General features: G+C 38.0%; 1 protein-coding gene across 3 annotated transcripts; it reads right to left on the reverse strand.

Moving 5' to 3' along the window:
- Positions 1 to 371: 371 nt before the first annotated feature.
- Positions 372 to 5,057, reverse strand: LOC144195557 (ubiquitin-conjugating enzyme E2 D4). 3 transcript variants are annotated; one of them, XM_077715277.1, is made up of 7 exons: positions 4,957 to 5,057; positions 3,549 to 3,612; positions 3,360 to 3,391; positions 3,207 to 3,284; positions 2,996 to 3,101; positions 2,522 to 2,615; positions 372 to 2,444 (listed from the first exon to the last, which is right to left on the reverse strand). In XM_077715277.1, the coding sequence occupies exons 1-7, from the start codon at positions 5,011 to 5,013 to the stop codon at positions 2,399 to 2,401; spliced, it is 477 nt and encodes a 158-aa protein (XP_077571403.1). In that variant the 5' UTR covers positions 5,014 to 5,057; the 3' UTR covers positions 372 to 2,398. The 3 variants fall into 3 exon arrangements, with proteins under 3 accessions (XP_077571403.1, XP_077571404.1, XP_077571405.1); XM_077715278.1 differs by having other exon boundaries at positions 4,692 to 4,998; XM_077715279.1 differs by lacking the exon at positions 4,957 to 5,057 and adding an exon at positions 4,194 to 4,632.
- Positions 5,058 to 16,805: the final 11,748 nt, after the last annotated feature.

A 16,805-nucleotide genomic window follows, 5' to 3' on the forward strand; every position in this document is an offset into this window, starting at 1 on the left:
ATAGACATTTATCTTTATGTCACTGGCTTTTTTGTTTATTATGTTTCGATAACTAATTAAAAATCTCGCTTGGGTAAAAGAATGGAATGCACCACATGCATCTGCTTTGGATTCAAGTACTATATAGTAATGTAATTTTTTTAACCAGTCCCCTTTTAATTAAGTAATGGTAGCCTTTGACGGTGGCAGACGTCCAATCGATTTTGACTGGAAGAGTTGGCAGAGATCATTCTTTGGCATTCTGCCATTGCAAGTGGATTTGACGTTAATCGTTGTCAGTGGCAGATCATTTAAATGCAGTGCAATAAATAATTCATTTTAAAATAACTCTTGGCAATGCATTTCAAGTCCATTCAGAAAATAGAAAAGAATCAGAGTGAACTCATTAACTTTATTCATGTTGAATGACCATGTCAACAGTTGACTTGTGTAGATGAAGCAATGCAGATCAGTTAAGCACAGTGTTTAAGCTGCAAAGAGGCAGCCTTGAATTAAAGAAAAAAAATCATCAGGAAAGGAACAAGCCATGACATCTAATTTAGGCATTTGACACTGTAGATGTTTCTGTATTTACAAAATGATGGTTAAGGCTCGAAGTCTCTTCAGATGTGTTGGGCAGATGAATAATAATTAAATCCCTGATATCTGGCAAGTGGCTGAGAGCAGTTTCTCTATAGAGTGCAAAGCATGCCAAGCTGCCTACATTTTTTTTTAATTTTTTGCAGAAGAATAAATGGTAACTAACATCAGTCACGATGGATTGAGGCTGCATTCATTCTTTCGGTGTGAGCTTTTAAAAAATAGCAACATAGTACTGTACACAAAAGTCTAAACAAAAACATTGACTTAATTCAATGTAGCTTTTCAAAATGTTAGTGTACACATATGCAACAATGAATTTTAAAACATGGCGTGAAATCTAATATTAAAGCAGCTAATTCATGCTTTAGTGGGGATCCTTCCAGATTTGTTGGGTGGTAATTTATTCAACTTTATGCTAATAGTTTCCCTTTTTATTGGCAGCATCAGTACATGATAAAACACACACTAACTAGTCACAATGAATTAAATTCAAACGAACATTATAACATGACACGTTTCAGTCATGGTAACTTCAGATGACATGAATAGAAGGCTAAAACTAAATATCTTGAAGATACAATACAAATATGGCAAACAGTTAGCCGAAGTGATGTACCTCAAAATATACCTGTGTAATCATTTTTATGAGCACGTTGAACTGCAGCTTTAATAAAACAAACAAAAAAGTCATATTAACTTACCCCTGAAAAGCATTACGTACTTCAGGTCCACTTTAGCGCACCAACAATAGCTTCAGTAGCATATACATTGTGAAGTTGTTCACATCCAAGTTTTGTTCATAAAACAAATAAAGAATAAAAGGAGCCTACTCCCCCACAGAATATTTGTATAACACAAATATTAAGGGGAGAACAGTTTTCTTTCAGCACATTTGATGAGCGTATCAAAACCTACAATGAGGGCTTGAGGCATTTTTGCAACAATGATCACTGCTTATTAGAAAGGCTGATGATTGGGTTTGATACCTGAGTGAATGTACTGAGGAGGTAACACATAGCTTAGCTACATGCTGAAGAGTAGCCGTAATCATATCAGCATTGTCATGTAACAGTAACATTTGGCAAACCCAACAAAAACGGACTGTTGGACATTATACAGTATAGTGAGCGATAACACATTGGGAGAAAAATCCAGTAGTGTGTCAGGAGCCGCAGTTAGGGCAGATAAAGCTCCAGTGCCAATAACGCTACATGCTGCACTAAAAGCAAACAAAGATGATCAGTCCATTTTTTTTTTGTTCCAATTTCACATTGTTTTGGGGTAGTGTTAGTATGTGCCAAAGGATCAGCTGCTGGTAGTGGCACTGCATCGAAATTGTTGAACGGGAAACATTCTGTCTCAATTGCACGTTGACCGAAACATTAGAACACAGAAAGGCCACTAAATCCATGGAAATAAAATCAGAGAAGACATCCAGTGGAACATGGGCAGCATCCCCAAAAAAATCAAGTGATCCTTTCCAAAATCCAGGCGGTAAAACAACACAATGAACTGCAATGTATACCAAGCAAAAAAAAAAGATGGCTGCAAAAACACTAGCAAGAGTAACAGTTTCAAGTCTTGTGTGAGGCCTAGGAACTGTGAGTAGTATATTTTTTTAAATTTTTCCAGTAAGGGAGTACCTCCAGGGACATCTTCGGGCTCTGCTGAGCTCCCTGCACGCAATGATTTAGCTCAGCGCATGATAATATTGCCACCTTGTCCGAAAGGTTGTCCATTGTCTCGTTTATTGTTTATCCTATGCCTCGAGCAACAAACATGTCCTCCTTTTGGATTTCCATCTTACTTGGCAGCCTCACATTGCATACTTCTGGGTCCATTCCCTTGCTAATTTGTTGTACCTGCAAAACCAAAGATCTTTTTTTAGTCAACTTACCATCTAATAAATTGAAAATAAGGTGGCTAATCAATTACTTACTTTTCCCTGTCAGCCTTGTATGTATGAGCAATTTCTGGTACCAAAGGGTCATCAGGGTTTGGATCACAAAGAAGGGAGCAGATTGATAATAACACTGAGGAAATAGCAATACAAACTCAATCAAAATTCCAAGAGGTGGCATTTATCTTGAAAGACATTCAAAAAAATTTTACTCTCCCTGAAAGAGTGCAAAATAAAATGCATTTTCATTACAGCCTCACTTGGCCTCAACAACCCAAAGGAGTTAAATTGACTCAGTGTTTACGAGTTCATATTCTATTTTAAAATGCTACATGTGTCTATAAATATGGAACCATTAGAGTATATTGCAGTTGGACTGTGAGGTCTACATTAGCAGCAAAGGTATTCCAGGTCAAAATAACATGCTACTTTTATAACAGCAATAAAGGTCAAATGCTATAATGTAAACGTTATACAAAGTGAACGGACGACATCAAGTTTGTTTGTGCTTACCTTTCGATACTGTTAGTGCAGGTGACCACTGTGACCTTAGTATATCCAGACAAATACTTCCATTGCTGTTAATGTTAGGGTGATAAATTTTTGTTGTAAATGCAACCTGTAATATTAAAAAAAAAAGTTAATTCCCAGCTCCAATTTGAATAGTCGCCAGTTAAATTTTAGTCAATGTATTGCATAAGACTAGGAAAAGATGGTTACTCACTTTGGGTGGTTTAAATGGATAATCTGTGGGGAAGTGGATGGTCAGGAAAAACACGCCATTCTGATAGGGACTGTCACTCTATTGACAAAAACAAAAACAGTTGTACCATATACTTGTGAAGCATACTTCAAACCAAGTTTATTTAATACTTACTGGACCCATTATTGTTGCTTGCCAATGAAACACTGGGGGGAAAAATACATTAACTGTCACAAAGTTTGGATAGCAACTTCTGATGTATAAAACTGTAAAGGGCAGTATTGTACGCATCGAATCTTTACAAAGTAATTGATTAGAGGAAACAATGAAGGGAAAACAACATAGTACAAACTAAAAGCTTACAATCATCTCCAACTGGTCCAGCTGAGCACTGAGCAGGGGGGTCCCGTTGCAGGTCGGACAGCTCCTAATGCCAAAAGCGTTAAACGTTAATAACATCAATGTGGTCATGGTCATTAATTAATTCTTCTTTAGTCTTTATAATTAATATTATTATTTTTTACAATGTCACCTTTATGCAAGGTGCTGTTCCTTTTTTGCGGTCAGACCTTAATTTTATAATTGCATTTGCTGGTAAAAGCCATTAAAAGAGACATTACTAATTAATCAATTAATTCATTGCTATAAATAAACACAAAAAAAGATTTTAAAAAAACAAACAGGAACAATACATAAATCAACGTTAAAACACACAGGAATATTAAATAAAAGATAAAAATAAGATTTAAAAAAATGGAATATTTTTATTTCATTACTTATCAATTAATCCATAAACATGGTGAGTGACATTGGCCTTTTAAGAACAAGTATAATGACAACCAATCACGGTTGAGCATTTACTTAAGGGAATACAAACAGAACACTGGACTCTTTTTCCTAAAGAGACTACCAAAAGGGAACAGGACACTTATAAATAAATCAATAAGTGCAACTTTTCATTTCAGGATCTCTTCGCATGAATGGGGGGACAGAGGTATAAAAATATACAGCCAGCTTGGGCAACCGCACTGTAACATTTGCCAGCCCATAAATGGAAAGAGCAACGCTGGTGTTCAATTTTGGCATCAGGCTAGCAGCTGTCATTCAAACACACCACTTTGCCTAGCCATAGCCAGTGAGATCTGCTGCAACAATATGAACATGCACATCATTCAAATCGTAATATTCACACGTTCAAACAAAGCACGGCGATGAAACCGCGTTCGACGAGTTCATCAACATCCGACAATGGAGCATTTATTACACTTAACTCCTAAAATCATATCCATTAATGAGTTTATTTGTTATTGTCGGTCAGGGGCTAACGAGACCATAACTGGTTAACTTTACATTCATTAGCTGTTCTTTGTTTGTATGCTGAAGAAGAATGTCGTTGAACACGTCAACAACAACAATGATAATTACACCTTAATTGGTCGTCTTATTACAGTGCAACATGATACAAACTACATCTGTAATGGCTTAATGATAGAATTGAAGACTCACCTTCTGAATTCTTTTCAACGCCATTGCCCCAATGGCTGTGCTATGTAGCCTGTCAGCTAACCCTCAGATATGAACATATACAATATATTTTCGGCGATGGTGTAATTTCCAAAATTACACTTTACAACGGGATTCGGGCAACCGTGTTCTGTCCTATAACGACGTCGCCGGTCTGGTTTCTGGAGCAACGTAAGCAACTAACATTGACAATTGGTGTTTTTCTTTCAGTGGCTAGTCGTGGAATTGACGAGGTGTTTGCTAGTACCTCTGCTGTCGTATTCTTGCCGTCTTGCAGGCAGGAGAAGACTTTCCCGAGAAACATCGCGAGACTTCAATCCAGTTGATCCTGTTAAACCTAGTTTGGACTGAAGGCCTAAATAAACAAGACGCAAGGCACTGCTAAATCCCCCCATGTCATAAATGTCTTACATTTTTGTTATTGTTGATATTGTCAGAATTATAACAAAAAAATGAGCACTGACTTTTAATTATTGCAACGAGTGTGTCCTTGTGACCACGAGATGTCGCTGTTTGAAAAGAACAAACAAACAAGCAAACCAGCCCCCTAGGTAATGCCACTTATCATATTGGAATATTAGTAGGTTAAAAAGATCATGTATTAAATGTTACAATGGCACAATAATCTGCTATATTGCCACGTTTTCTTTTTTAAATTAAAAATAAACTCAATGCATTCATGAGGAAATGATGAGCTAGCAGTAGTAATTCTATTTTCAATTATCCTAAAGACATTTTGATCTGAGTCAGCTGTATGCTGTGATTTCTGCACAGCCCTGTTTTTGCAAGGAGCCATGAACTTTCCTTTATATGTGTTAAACAAGAGTGGAAAAAAGACCTCTCATTATTTTAGTGAGTGTGCATGAATGGACTCCAGTGTTCATTCTTCTTAAATGGCTGATTCAGTGTCAGGTTGAGGATCCAATCGTCAATGTGACACTGAGAAGGACCATTTTTCCTTTGGAAAACTGAAGATTCCTTTAGATAATATCTTATTGTTTGCTCATCTCTGCGCTCTCAATGACCAAGCCTGTCCTGGGGCCTTGCTGTAATCAGATTCAACAAGTAGCTGAGGTAGGCCTTGTGTTGGAACTCTTGCAGTGACTGTTTATCAGGCGTTCTTACGCACGTTGTTTATGCCAAGCCTTAGTTCACATTATCCAACATGTAGTCTCAATTGTGTCTATTGGAAAGTTTGAATATAGTTTTGCTTGCATTCACATGCAGTACAGATTTTCACCCACACAGAAGAAGTAAATGCTAATGAAGCACTTGAATGCAAAAGGTGATTGCAACCTTGCAAACCGTCGGGAATAAGTCAAATATGTATTTGTTACCAAAAGGTAAAATATCACCATCCCGTATGGGGAATTTCCCACCTACAGCCAGAAGTTGAGTGTTCAGTTACACGAGTGGTAGCCCAAGTTTGAAACTGATGTATGAGCCAAGGTGTGAATGTGTCAGGTCCAGGACGATTCGGGTGGGGGTTGGACCTCAGCCCATCCATCTCATGATGGGTTTAGCCTGTGGTGCTGTAATTTGATCCAACGGACTCAGCAGATCTCAGCGACGCATCGTTTTGGTCACATGAATCATACTAGTTCAATTGTATAACAGAGAACTTTTGCCGTTTTGTGCCCATAACGCTTCAATTCTGAGTGTATTCTTCTCTGAATGGTGCCTTTTCCCATGGTCGCCGTGACAAGGCACATATTCTGTCATTTTCCAAATTAACTTAGATTGCTCTTGTTAATGGCCAAATTATCCAATAAAAGCAGAGCCAATTAATTCTGAGCACAAGCCAAGCTCACAGTCTCCAGAGGTGTTCTACCTTGGGTCAGTGTATCAGCTTTCTGAGGGTTCTCCCACAGAACAAAGATTCATTGTTGTCACACACTAAGAGATGTTTGTTCACTCCTTGTATCAATGGTCTTGATTTGATTATACACTCAGACTATATGTGCAAATAGCACTCATGTTTACAGTGAAGTCAGCAGTCTGCACAATCAAATGATTATTGAGCTAAGCAAGGGGGAAAAAAGGTCATTATGTGTGAAGCAATCTGTGTTTCATGGTTCATTTCCTTAGCTGTGATTTGATTTTGCTTGTCAGTATTGAGATGACCCCGAAGATCCCAATATCAACATTTGCAATTTCATGTATATTTGGGAGGATTGAGCATGCTTGATGATTGTGATAAAAATCCTCAATAATGGTTCTGCTTTATTTTGGTTAGCGGTGGTGGTGTATTAAAATATGGCCTCACAACTTTTGTTTAAATTGATGAATTGCCTGGTATACTTACAATGCATACCATGATACCAAGATGTCATCTCTGGTAGTTCACAATAATACAGCACAACCCAAAAGACTAAATATAATGTAACATAATAACATTTAATGTTCTAAATCCATCCAGAACAATCTTTTTGGGATTTAAAATTTTAATATCAACGCATTGTAGCGGGTGTACAACATTTTTAGACACAAAAATAACCAGTCATCCAGTGTGCCATTCTCAATTTGTTATATATTTTGCACATTAAAGCACATGAGGTAACAATCAGCCAGAAACACTTTGTGGAGAGGGAGTGTGCCTCTCATAATTTAATGCCGGAATCCTTGTGGTAATTTTAGCCGTTGGAGGAATGTAAAATGATTTACTTTTAAAATGCACTTCAGTTAAGGGGGAAACAGTCACTTAAAAAAAACTATTTAGGTTCAGTGTGAATTTTTTTGCCCACACTTTAATGAAAAATAAACAATAAAAAACAAATAAAAACACAAGTTACATTTTTTAATGTTAGCAATGTGAGTTCCAATGTTTCCACATTACACTGCAATTATTTTAAGGAACTTAAATGCTACATGATCTAGTCACATTGCCTTCAGTCCGCCCTTATCAGATGCACATCATGTGGAAACCAGACTAACCAAACATATCATAAGGAAGCAGTATTCCTTTTGCGGTGAAGGCGTTTCAGACCAATCCCAAGCCTTTCACTGCACATTGACTGATGGCTTTTTGAAATGTTTAACTGTGCAGTTCATCCAATGAGTAATCCCCAGAGTCTCGCCACCAGTGCTCTATATAGTGTTGACTAACACATTTAGTGGTTATCATCTAGGATCAAATATGTTCCAGCTGTTGGTTTTTCCGATGTCAATTTCAGGTTTTCCTAGTGGGCCATGTTTCCTCGGGAGACAAAGGAGGGATTTCCTTTGAAACAGACTGGCTTTAGCAGCACCAACAAATAGCCTGGCAGTGTTATTTAAACAGAAAGTGTATCTAAATATGAACTTATCATATGCAACTCAAGATATGAGCACAGAGTGGGTGGGACAATGAGAAATCTGAAATTGGCAGTTTGCCCAGGCTCAAGGAATTAGGCACATAAAATTGTGAATGTCTATGATTGGGATAAAAAGTGTGGTGGAATAAAATTACTAATAAATAAAAATCAAGAACTGTTCTCATGTCAAATGGCACTGGGTAGGGTTTTGTTTTTTCTTTAGCTTCATTTTGGCTTTTTTTTCGTGGCATTTATCTCATCTTTACACACAGCGTGTATACAATCTTATCACAAGAGGTAATCTGGCAAAAAGGTCTGTACATTGCCTGTACAATCAATAAAGATGACGATCAATTGAACTGATTTTTCCTACTGTTTCAAATTGGGATAAAAGTGATTAGAAGTGAAAACTAATTGGAAGTCATTTAATGTTACGGAACTAATAATATGGTTCACCTCAGATAATATACTGTTTCTTCTCGAGTTCAAGTTTCAGGTACTGGTTTAAAAATAAAATAAAAAATATCCTAATTGTTCCTTAATGTATAGCACTTTTGATTTGATCAGACAAAGAAAATAAACAGTATAGTAATTTGACTTTTGTTGTTCAGGTGTGGGAGAATTGCTTATTATGGATATTACATCATAATGAAAACTTTGCAAAATGTAAGAATCCAAGATTGTGTGTGCAAGTGTGCGTGTGTGAATGTGTAAGTAAGTGACTAGGACATAGGGTGTGGGGGGTCGGCTGCCCATCCTGCTGCACAATAAACAGTTTGTTTCCCATGAGCACCCCTCATGTTCCTGTTGTTGGCTCCATCGCTGCTCACTGGGAAACGTCCTGGCCGCTATTGTCAGCGAGGTCAGAGGTCACAGGATGCTCCTAAAGGCCCAAAAGGGGAGGTAAGGGGTTGGATGGAGGACTGATAATAAGTCCCCCTTCCCCTCGCACCCACACGTAACTCTTGATAAACAAAACATTAAAATGACATCATTCTTTTCCCTTGTGCCACAATAAATGTCTAGTCTATCAAGAATTTACAAAAGAAAAAAACAAGAGAATACTGACACAAACTATGTCGTCTTAAAAATCCCAATAGTCTTCAATACTGTTTGTAACCAAGGAAAAATGTAGTCTAAAAACAATCCAAATAGGGGAAACTAAATTCAACAGAGCAAAACCGAGGTAAGCATATCATTAAAAGAATAAGAAAGGCCAAGAAAGGAGCGATTGTATTGTACAGTTACTTACAACACAAAACCACAGACGGAGCTCAAACACAGACTGACGCTAGCAATGACCCTTTCACAGGATAGCTTTAAGGCGAAATATATTGTGAGTGCTGTTTGGTAGCGTGAACAAATATATGACAGCAGACGTTTTATAAAAGTTAAACAGAGACATTATGATTCCACAATGAACTTTTGTGCCTCTAAAATTGACTACACTAACTTGCATTGTGTGCCACTTTACATTTTCTGTTGGCATTAGATTTGGTTGTCAAAGACCGTCATGTGGTTTAGAACAGTTCTGGCCCGACAGTCTGTCTTAGGCTTGCAGGTGTGGAGAAGTTGGATGAGAAGAGATTTCCTTCAGAAATTCATTAACAGACATTTATCTTTTTAAAGAGCCAAGTGTGAGCATTGAATGATATTCCAGATGTTTGCTGTTTCACACAAGGATAATCCAATTAGCTTCAATATAATTATACATAAGTAAATGCTCAGTTTTAATGCAATGTAATTTGCATTCACATAAAGTTTGTTCTTTTTACAACTCAAAAATATTCAAGAGACACAGTTGAACACCCCCTTTAGATTTATTACTTGGATTCCTTTATTAATTATTCCTGTTATTTCAACAAAGTCACAAGACTAGACAAAAAGTATTTTAACTGATACCACACAAACAATAATTTTTATGCCCCACAACATTTAAACTTACACAGTGCAAGTAGTCAAATGACTTCTCACAGGACTAATAAGAGGCTGTCAATCTAGTGTCTCAGTAATGTGAGGGGAATGGTAGTCTGAGTTCAAATCTGCAGACACCAGTTTTAAGTTTTTTGTATCACCCATTGTGAACAATACCTTTCTTTCACAAAGGATCTCACAAAAGACATGCAATTAAGAAGTCTTAACGTGAATGAAGATGTATAGGGTGAGAAAAGTTTTTTTTAAAAGCCTTAGTATTCATCGGTTCAAAATAAGTGATGTGCCTTTCCAAAGATTGTCACGTTGAGTATTAAAAAAAATCCAGAGTACAACAATTCATTCATTTTCAACACCGTTTATCCTTGTCAGGGTCGTGCCGTGCTGGAGCACAGCTTCACCTCACTTTAGGTGAAAGTCACTCATAAGGAACACAGAGACAAATAACTATTCGGACTCACAATCACAGCGCCAATTGGGAATCAATCCCACACTGCTAGCACTGAAGTCAGGCAAAAGAACCACTGCATCGTCGGGTGGCAAGTACAACAATCCCAACTGTAATTAGCAGCATATTTGCAGTACATCTGTAAATGTAAATAGCAGCAGCATACTCAGTTATTATTCATTCAGACAATATTTGATTATGATGATGAGTACATTTTATCAGCCGGATATGCCCAAAGTAAAAAAAAATGGAGGGGAAAAAGGGCTGTTATATTAGTTTGATGAAGGTAGGTGAAAGTAGAACTTAGATAATATAAAGAAAGAAAAAAAGGAACAAAAGTTTGAAACAAAGTCAAATTTCTATGACCGCAAGTACAGCACTTGAGCAATGCAAACAGTTACACTACACGACAACATTGTTGTGGATTTCCATTGTTGCGAGCTTCGTATTTGTTAGGACTTATGTCCAATGTAAAATGAGATGATAGCGAGAGTAACATGATAAACAATAGACGTAGTGCACAGCGGTCTTCACTTTTCAACCACAGGCAATTATGATCATAATGCTTATAGTTTGAGTTACATGTCATGAATCATCCTCTAGGCCTGACCCTCACCTTGTGTTGCCCTGTCATATCAAGTTAGGATACATGGCCTGAGGGACGTGACAGCTGGAATTGCTTCGAGCTTCTCTGGAACATTTCAATGCAGCATAGACACGTGTTGCCATAAAAGTGTTTCTGTGAATGATATCAGCCCAGTGAAGCACAATAGATTGGTTGTGGGACTTGGATGTGAACTGCACATTTCCAACAGTCATGTGCCATCATTGGACTGACGAGTCATCTCTTTGCTTTGTGCAAAACTTCATCTCTAGGAATGTTTCGAAGTCAGCAAGAATGACTTTTGGCATAAAATGCATTACGCTCTCACTCCGTCTTGTATGACGGAGTTGGTTTCCGTTCTTTATGACCGAATAAATCTGACGTGCCAAAGGGGGGAAAAAAAATTGATTAAAATTCCCCATTCGCTGTCTTAAGCAGCCCAGCTGCACTATGCTGTTTGTTTTCCACCGTGCAGCTGCACAGTTGTGTATCACAGATAGGTGGGCCTGAATAAAACCCTTGGCATGCCATTTTCTTATGGCCATCTGTCCTTCGAATCATTGAGTCCTCTAGCTAGATTTCCACATTGGGAAATTTCTTTTCATTTCCCTCTTCCTCTCATCTTCTTGTCATGGTTTAATTCTGCGCACTGAACTCACGGCACGTGCTTGTGTGATGCTGGAGCACAAATACTTGAGTCAAATAGCAAACACAGCAAAACAAATACAAATAATGACTGTTGCCCCAAGCCAAAGAATGATCTTGACGTAAGCAAAGGTGTTGGCAGCTCAAGCAGGAAGCTTAAGCCGTGGTGACAATATGGAGGTTTTTATTCAAATGTCTTACTGCAGCTATTTTCTGAACTGCTCATCATTCCATTCACTGAAGACGTTAACAATAGCGGGTGCAATGTACCTTAAGATAACCCAAAGAAATGTGGTTCAGCAGGTAAGACGTGCCTTAGAGAAATACTATCTGGGCCAGAGCGTCTTAAAGTCATGCTTCAATGCGTATTGTCTGAAAGTATAGTTGCAAAATTTCTCTGTGTTCCACTTAATGTGCCAGGTATGTAATAGCATCCAGCATTCACTAAATTGCCAAAAGAGCAATTGTTAATCATGCAAATAATGTTTTTTCACCCTTTTTCTTTGTTTGGTTAATATTTGTTTGCCTGATTCACATAAACAAATGTTTGCGTATTGCATTTGCATTGCTAAATAACTGGCAACATGATCATTAAAGTATGGTCAAAAATCAAAAGGGAAAAAGGCAATTTTCCATAGAAATCTGACAATTTCCAATGATTGACTCCACCAACATGGCAGACATACTGTGTAAAAAATAAATGAATAACTGTATAAAAACTTAGGTGGTTGGTGCAGCAGTTCTGTTGTAGAGTTTTTGCAAGACTTCATAGAAAAATAGCTTCCTTGCAATGTATACCGAACATTTATTCCGAGAGTCTGTAAAATTCTGAAAGGTTGAAGAAGGGACACCTAATAATATGTAATTCGTGTGAAAAGCAAAAGTCCCACTGAACTTGGAATAACTGTGGCTTCACTGAGTAAAGCAGAATGCAATCTAAAAATATGCTAAAGACTTGCGGTACAAAGTTTCCCAAGGCCAGAGAAAGGAAATAGACAGACAGTTTCTCCCTGACCCTGTTGCTCCTCCTCCTGTAACCCCCTCTTAACAACCCCCATGGGGGATCCTGTCTCTATGTGTAAAACAGACAGCCAAAAAGCATCCTGGAAACTTGAGAGGCGGAAAACAAGCGGACGCTAGGAAGTCCAATAAGCTTGAATGTAGACAGCTCAGTCAGTGGATAATCCTGCGGCCACACAGACCAGGTGCCAAAGCCAAAAGCCTCAATGCTGCATGGTCATTGTTGTCTTGGAAGCCAGTGGTGTGAAAGCCACCACGCTAGTTGGGTGTCAATCCAGATCCTTCTGCTGACATACAGTGCAGGTGCAGGCGCCCACCGAGACTGCCTCCACTTTAAACGCACACACACACAAACCCATCAGGCAGGGTTATATGCACGAGGACATATCTACAATCTCTATTAATATGGGCACCAATCCGCAAGACAGAGTTAACACAGGGCCCACAGAGCTGCAAACAATGTCTGGATTCTTCTAGCTTGAAGAAGACTATGGGAAATGGCAGGGATGGCAGCGCTGATAAGTGACCGAGGGGGCCTCAAGTTACTTCCAGCTGTCTGCAGCCGTGCATGCCTCTGTGGAACGTATAGCTCACACGTAATGCAAACCATTTCATTTGCACAATGCTTATAAAAATCTGGCAGGGCTGCTCAATGAAGTCAACAGGCTCTCACTTCAGTTTAGTTTACATCACGGGAAAGAATTTCCAGTCTTCCGAGGATGCAAAACCATGCATCCTCAGCTGAGAAAACACAGACAGTTAAAAACTGTGACCTTGAAAAAGAATAACTCAATTCAAAAAAACCTGCATGGCAAAAAAAATAAAACAGCGTCTGGAGAGAGTCTTACCAACATTGTGCGGCCAAATATGATGCTTTAATAGTCGTACATGTGTCCACAGAGAACTGTTTATATTGTTGGCTGAAATCTTTTTCCACTCAAACTGCAAAAAAAGGTTTCTAAATAGAGAGCAGAAAATTATTCACAAATTATTTTCTTGTATTCAAAACTAGGGGGGAAAAATAATGTATGAAGCAAGACTATATACAAAGATAAACACTCTTGTATACAGGCAACAATCTAATGAGGGCCCTTCTCTCCCATCTTGAAAATGTACTTACATTTTCAAGCCAGCTCACCTAAAGGAGAGTGCTCTTAGTCAGCTTTGAAGTTGTCAGAAAATAATACTCCTTTAAAGTATCCTTTACAATAGAGAGAAAAACGTGAATATGTATTCCAGACAAGAGTCGCACTGAACCCTACCTGGAAACTACTACTACTACTACTACTACTGTTACCCTTAAAATGTTATAATCTTGAACAAAAATACAAAGTAGCTTCTGCATATGAAGGATCACAACTGTATTTTATTCAGGAAATAATGCATACTCTGCCATAGCCTTTAGAAACATGTTAGCTCAAATTCAATAAAACTGTGGTCATTCATAAATTTCGGACTTACATGTGGTATCAAATTGTTAGGAACTCCAACTGATTCATATCTTAAGTTTTCCACTGACCAACGAACAGAGGGAAAAAGCTCCCTTGTCATTAAATCAGAACCCATCTGGAAAAGGTATCCTGTGAATGCAATACAACACCAGAAAGAAGGAGAAAAGCATGAGTGTGACTTTGCAACTAAGTATTTTACCCCCCACTCCCAATCTTTACTGTTTAGCGATTCTGTTACATCCTACAGGCTGTAAAAACTGTCATCTAATCATATACTCACACAATCTTAAATATTATTTACTCCCATACCAATGTCCTATAGACGGGTTAGAAAAATATATGCTATTATGTATATATTTTCTTCAAAATCCATGATGGGATATGCCACTCCCAGATAGAAGTAGTGTGATGACTAAAGAAGTAAGCAACTATGCAGCATCTATGTATGGCACATATCGATGCAATGGAATTTCAATAGAAAATTCAACTTTTGTGCTGGGTAAAAAGTTATATATTTCTTAGTAAAAGGCATAATAATTGCATGAGTGGTCATTTTCAATGCTGTTGACAAAGTTGAGGAAGAAAGGCGTTCTCGTCTTGCATACCGGGGCACAGGAGCTGCTGACTCACCTCAATAGTAAGGGCAATTATGAAAAGTTGTGTTACACCCACATCACTAAACTTGCCTTGTCAGTATTAACTGGATCAGCACCAACGGAATTCTAAACTTGAAGGGCAAAATGACTTCAAAATGAAAAGTGTACCAGTTATCAAACAAGCTCGAGGTTATAGCACACAGTGTCCAGACTACATTTCACACACAATTCTAGCATAATTAATGCATTTGCACACCTAAATGATATAACAAGGGCCAATGCGAACATTTCATTTTAATATCTGTAAAACATCAGAATGTTTTTTATGATGATCTTGTTCTTTTTCATTGGAAACAAAATTACATGCAGTACCCCATCCATCATTTTCTAGTATATTATACTTATCTTGCTGAGGCTTGTGACGAGAAAAAGCAGATCTTCCTTGGCTTCAGGCTAAAGGCAGTTGAGTTGAGTGCAACAATTTATTGTCAGTGCAAATAAAATTTTGTTACAATAATTATGTCAACAAACATATGGGTATCTTTTTAAATAGCAGGAAATGTAATAATTTAACTATAGGAAAACCCTTGAGCAAATACATGTGAGACAACCGAATGCGTACACTATTTCAATGTTAAAATAACTATTTTCCTTTAGTCCTTTTGTTAAACCAGAGGTTAAAATTCCATACTTTAACCAATTAAATATTTCCATCGGTGATTTGCTGAGAGATAATACTACTCCCTGTTGTTCCAGAAAACCATTTTAAAGCATCATTATGTTCCTTCTAAACATAAATTAGCTCCAGTGGTATTTATTTAGTTATGGAAGTCAAACATGACCAAAGCACCATGAAAAGAAAATTAAGCGAAACCTATTTCACATAAAGCAATATATTTGGTTCATACAGTTGTATTCTACAACGTGTGCTCCACATACAATAAATTGGCATCATTAGAGTGCATTCCCCACTGGCTTTGACCTGGTAAGACATGGATGCAGATCAGAAAAAAAAAATCCTTTGGAAAGTCGGAGGTGAAAACATGATGAGATGGAAATTACTGCTGAATTAAAGCACCACTTTGATTGGAACGTGACTGGCCAATGATTGGCAAAACATGAAGGATGACCTTGTATTCTCAGAGGAAGTGAGGATTGGCTCGCATCATCTCGACCCCCTCTTTTCATCTGCTCGATGTGCTGATTTTTTCCCCCCGCCAACATGACAGTACGCACACAGCACCACAAATACCTAGTGGAACACAGATCAGTATTTGCGGCCTTTTCACACTGGTTAAAGTTTGAAGGAAGAATGAACTAGTCATGTATGACTAGCCAGAGCAGAGGGAGCAACTTCAAAGGGTGGCAGCTGTAAAGACAACATCCTGTGAATACATTTTCTGGCCACCAGTTGGTCTGCCCTCGAGCGAAGATTGCGCTTGTTCAAATGTCTCCTGACCCTTCTTCATCTCTACGTTAAAATCAATTTCAGTCCAGATTCAGGTGGAACAGAAGAAAGTTATGTTAATCCTTTTTATTGCATATTATTTTCAGATCATTTTGTACTGGAGGCTGCATAAATACGACCAATAATTGTTAAATTTGATTTTTGAGGGGTTTATCTTCTATTTTTGGTTTGCTTTTTCCCTTTGTGTAACTTATCATCATATTTGTCCATTGTTTTCACCTGTTGTGTCCTTCCCAATGTGTCTCTACCAACCCGCTGCCTCGTGTGTCACCCACCTGTTCCCTCTAGCTTTTGGTTTATCTTTGTAATGTTGGATCCCCACCCTTTGTTTAAACTTTGTTTTTTTTTTGCTCTCGTTAATTAAAATGTTTGCGTTACCACCACCCTGCCTGTCCTCCCTGTTTCGCTGCAATTGGGTCCATCCTCATTCTCACGCTTGCTCGCCCGCAGTCCGTAACAATTATAATAATTCATTGTCAACTAAGTGTTAACATACAGGCTTACAAAAATTGGCGACTCAACACATAGAGACAGCACAGCCCCTGCACACAGGAGCCATAAGCAAGTAAGTACAGACAGAATACAGAGAGGCAATAGCTCACAGGCATATTTTCTTCATATTCTGAAAACCAGTTGTAT

Source organism: Stigmatopora nigra, chromosome 4, assembly GCF_051989575.1.
Source record: "Stigmatopora nigra isolate UIUO_SnigA chromosome 4, RoL_Snig_1.1, whole genome shotgun sequence".
Classification (NCBI taxonomy): domain Eukaryota; kingdom Metazoa; phylum Chordata; class Actinopteri; order Syngnathiformes; family Syngnathidae; genus Stigmatopora; species Stigmatopora nigra.

Coding starts and splice junctions, on each gene's coding strand:
- LOC144195557 (XM_077715279.1), bottom strand. CDS start 4,289: ATGACAGCTGCTAGCCTGATGCCAAAATTGAACACCAGCGTTGCTCTT. Junction 3,392..3,548: donor TGGACCAGTTGGAGATGATT/GTAAGCTTTTAG, acceptor TTTTCCCCCCAG/TGTTTCATTGGCAAGCAACA. Junction 2,616..2,995: donor TGCACTAACAGTATCGAAAG/GTAAGCACAAAC, acceptor CTATTTCCTCAG/TGTTATTATCAATCTGCTCC.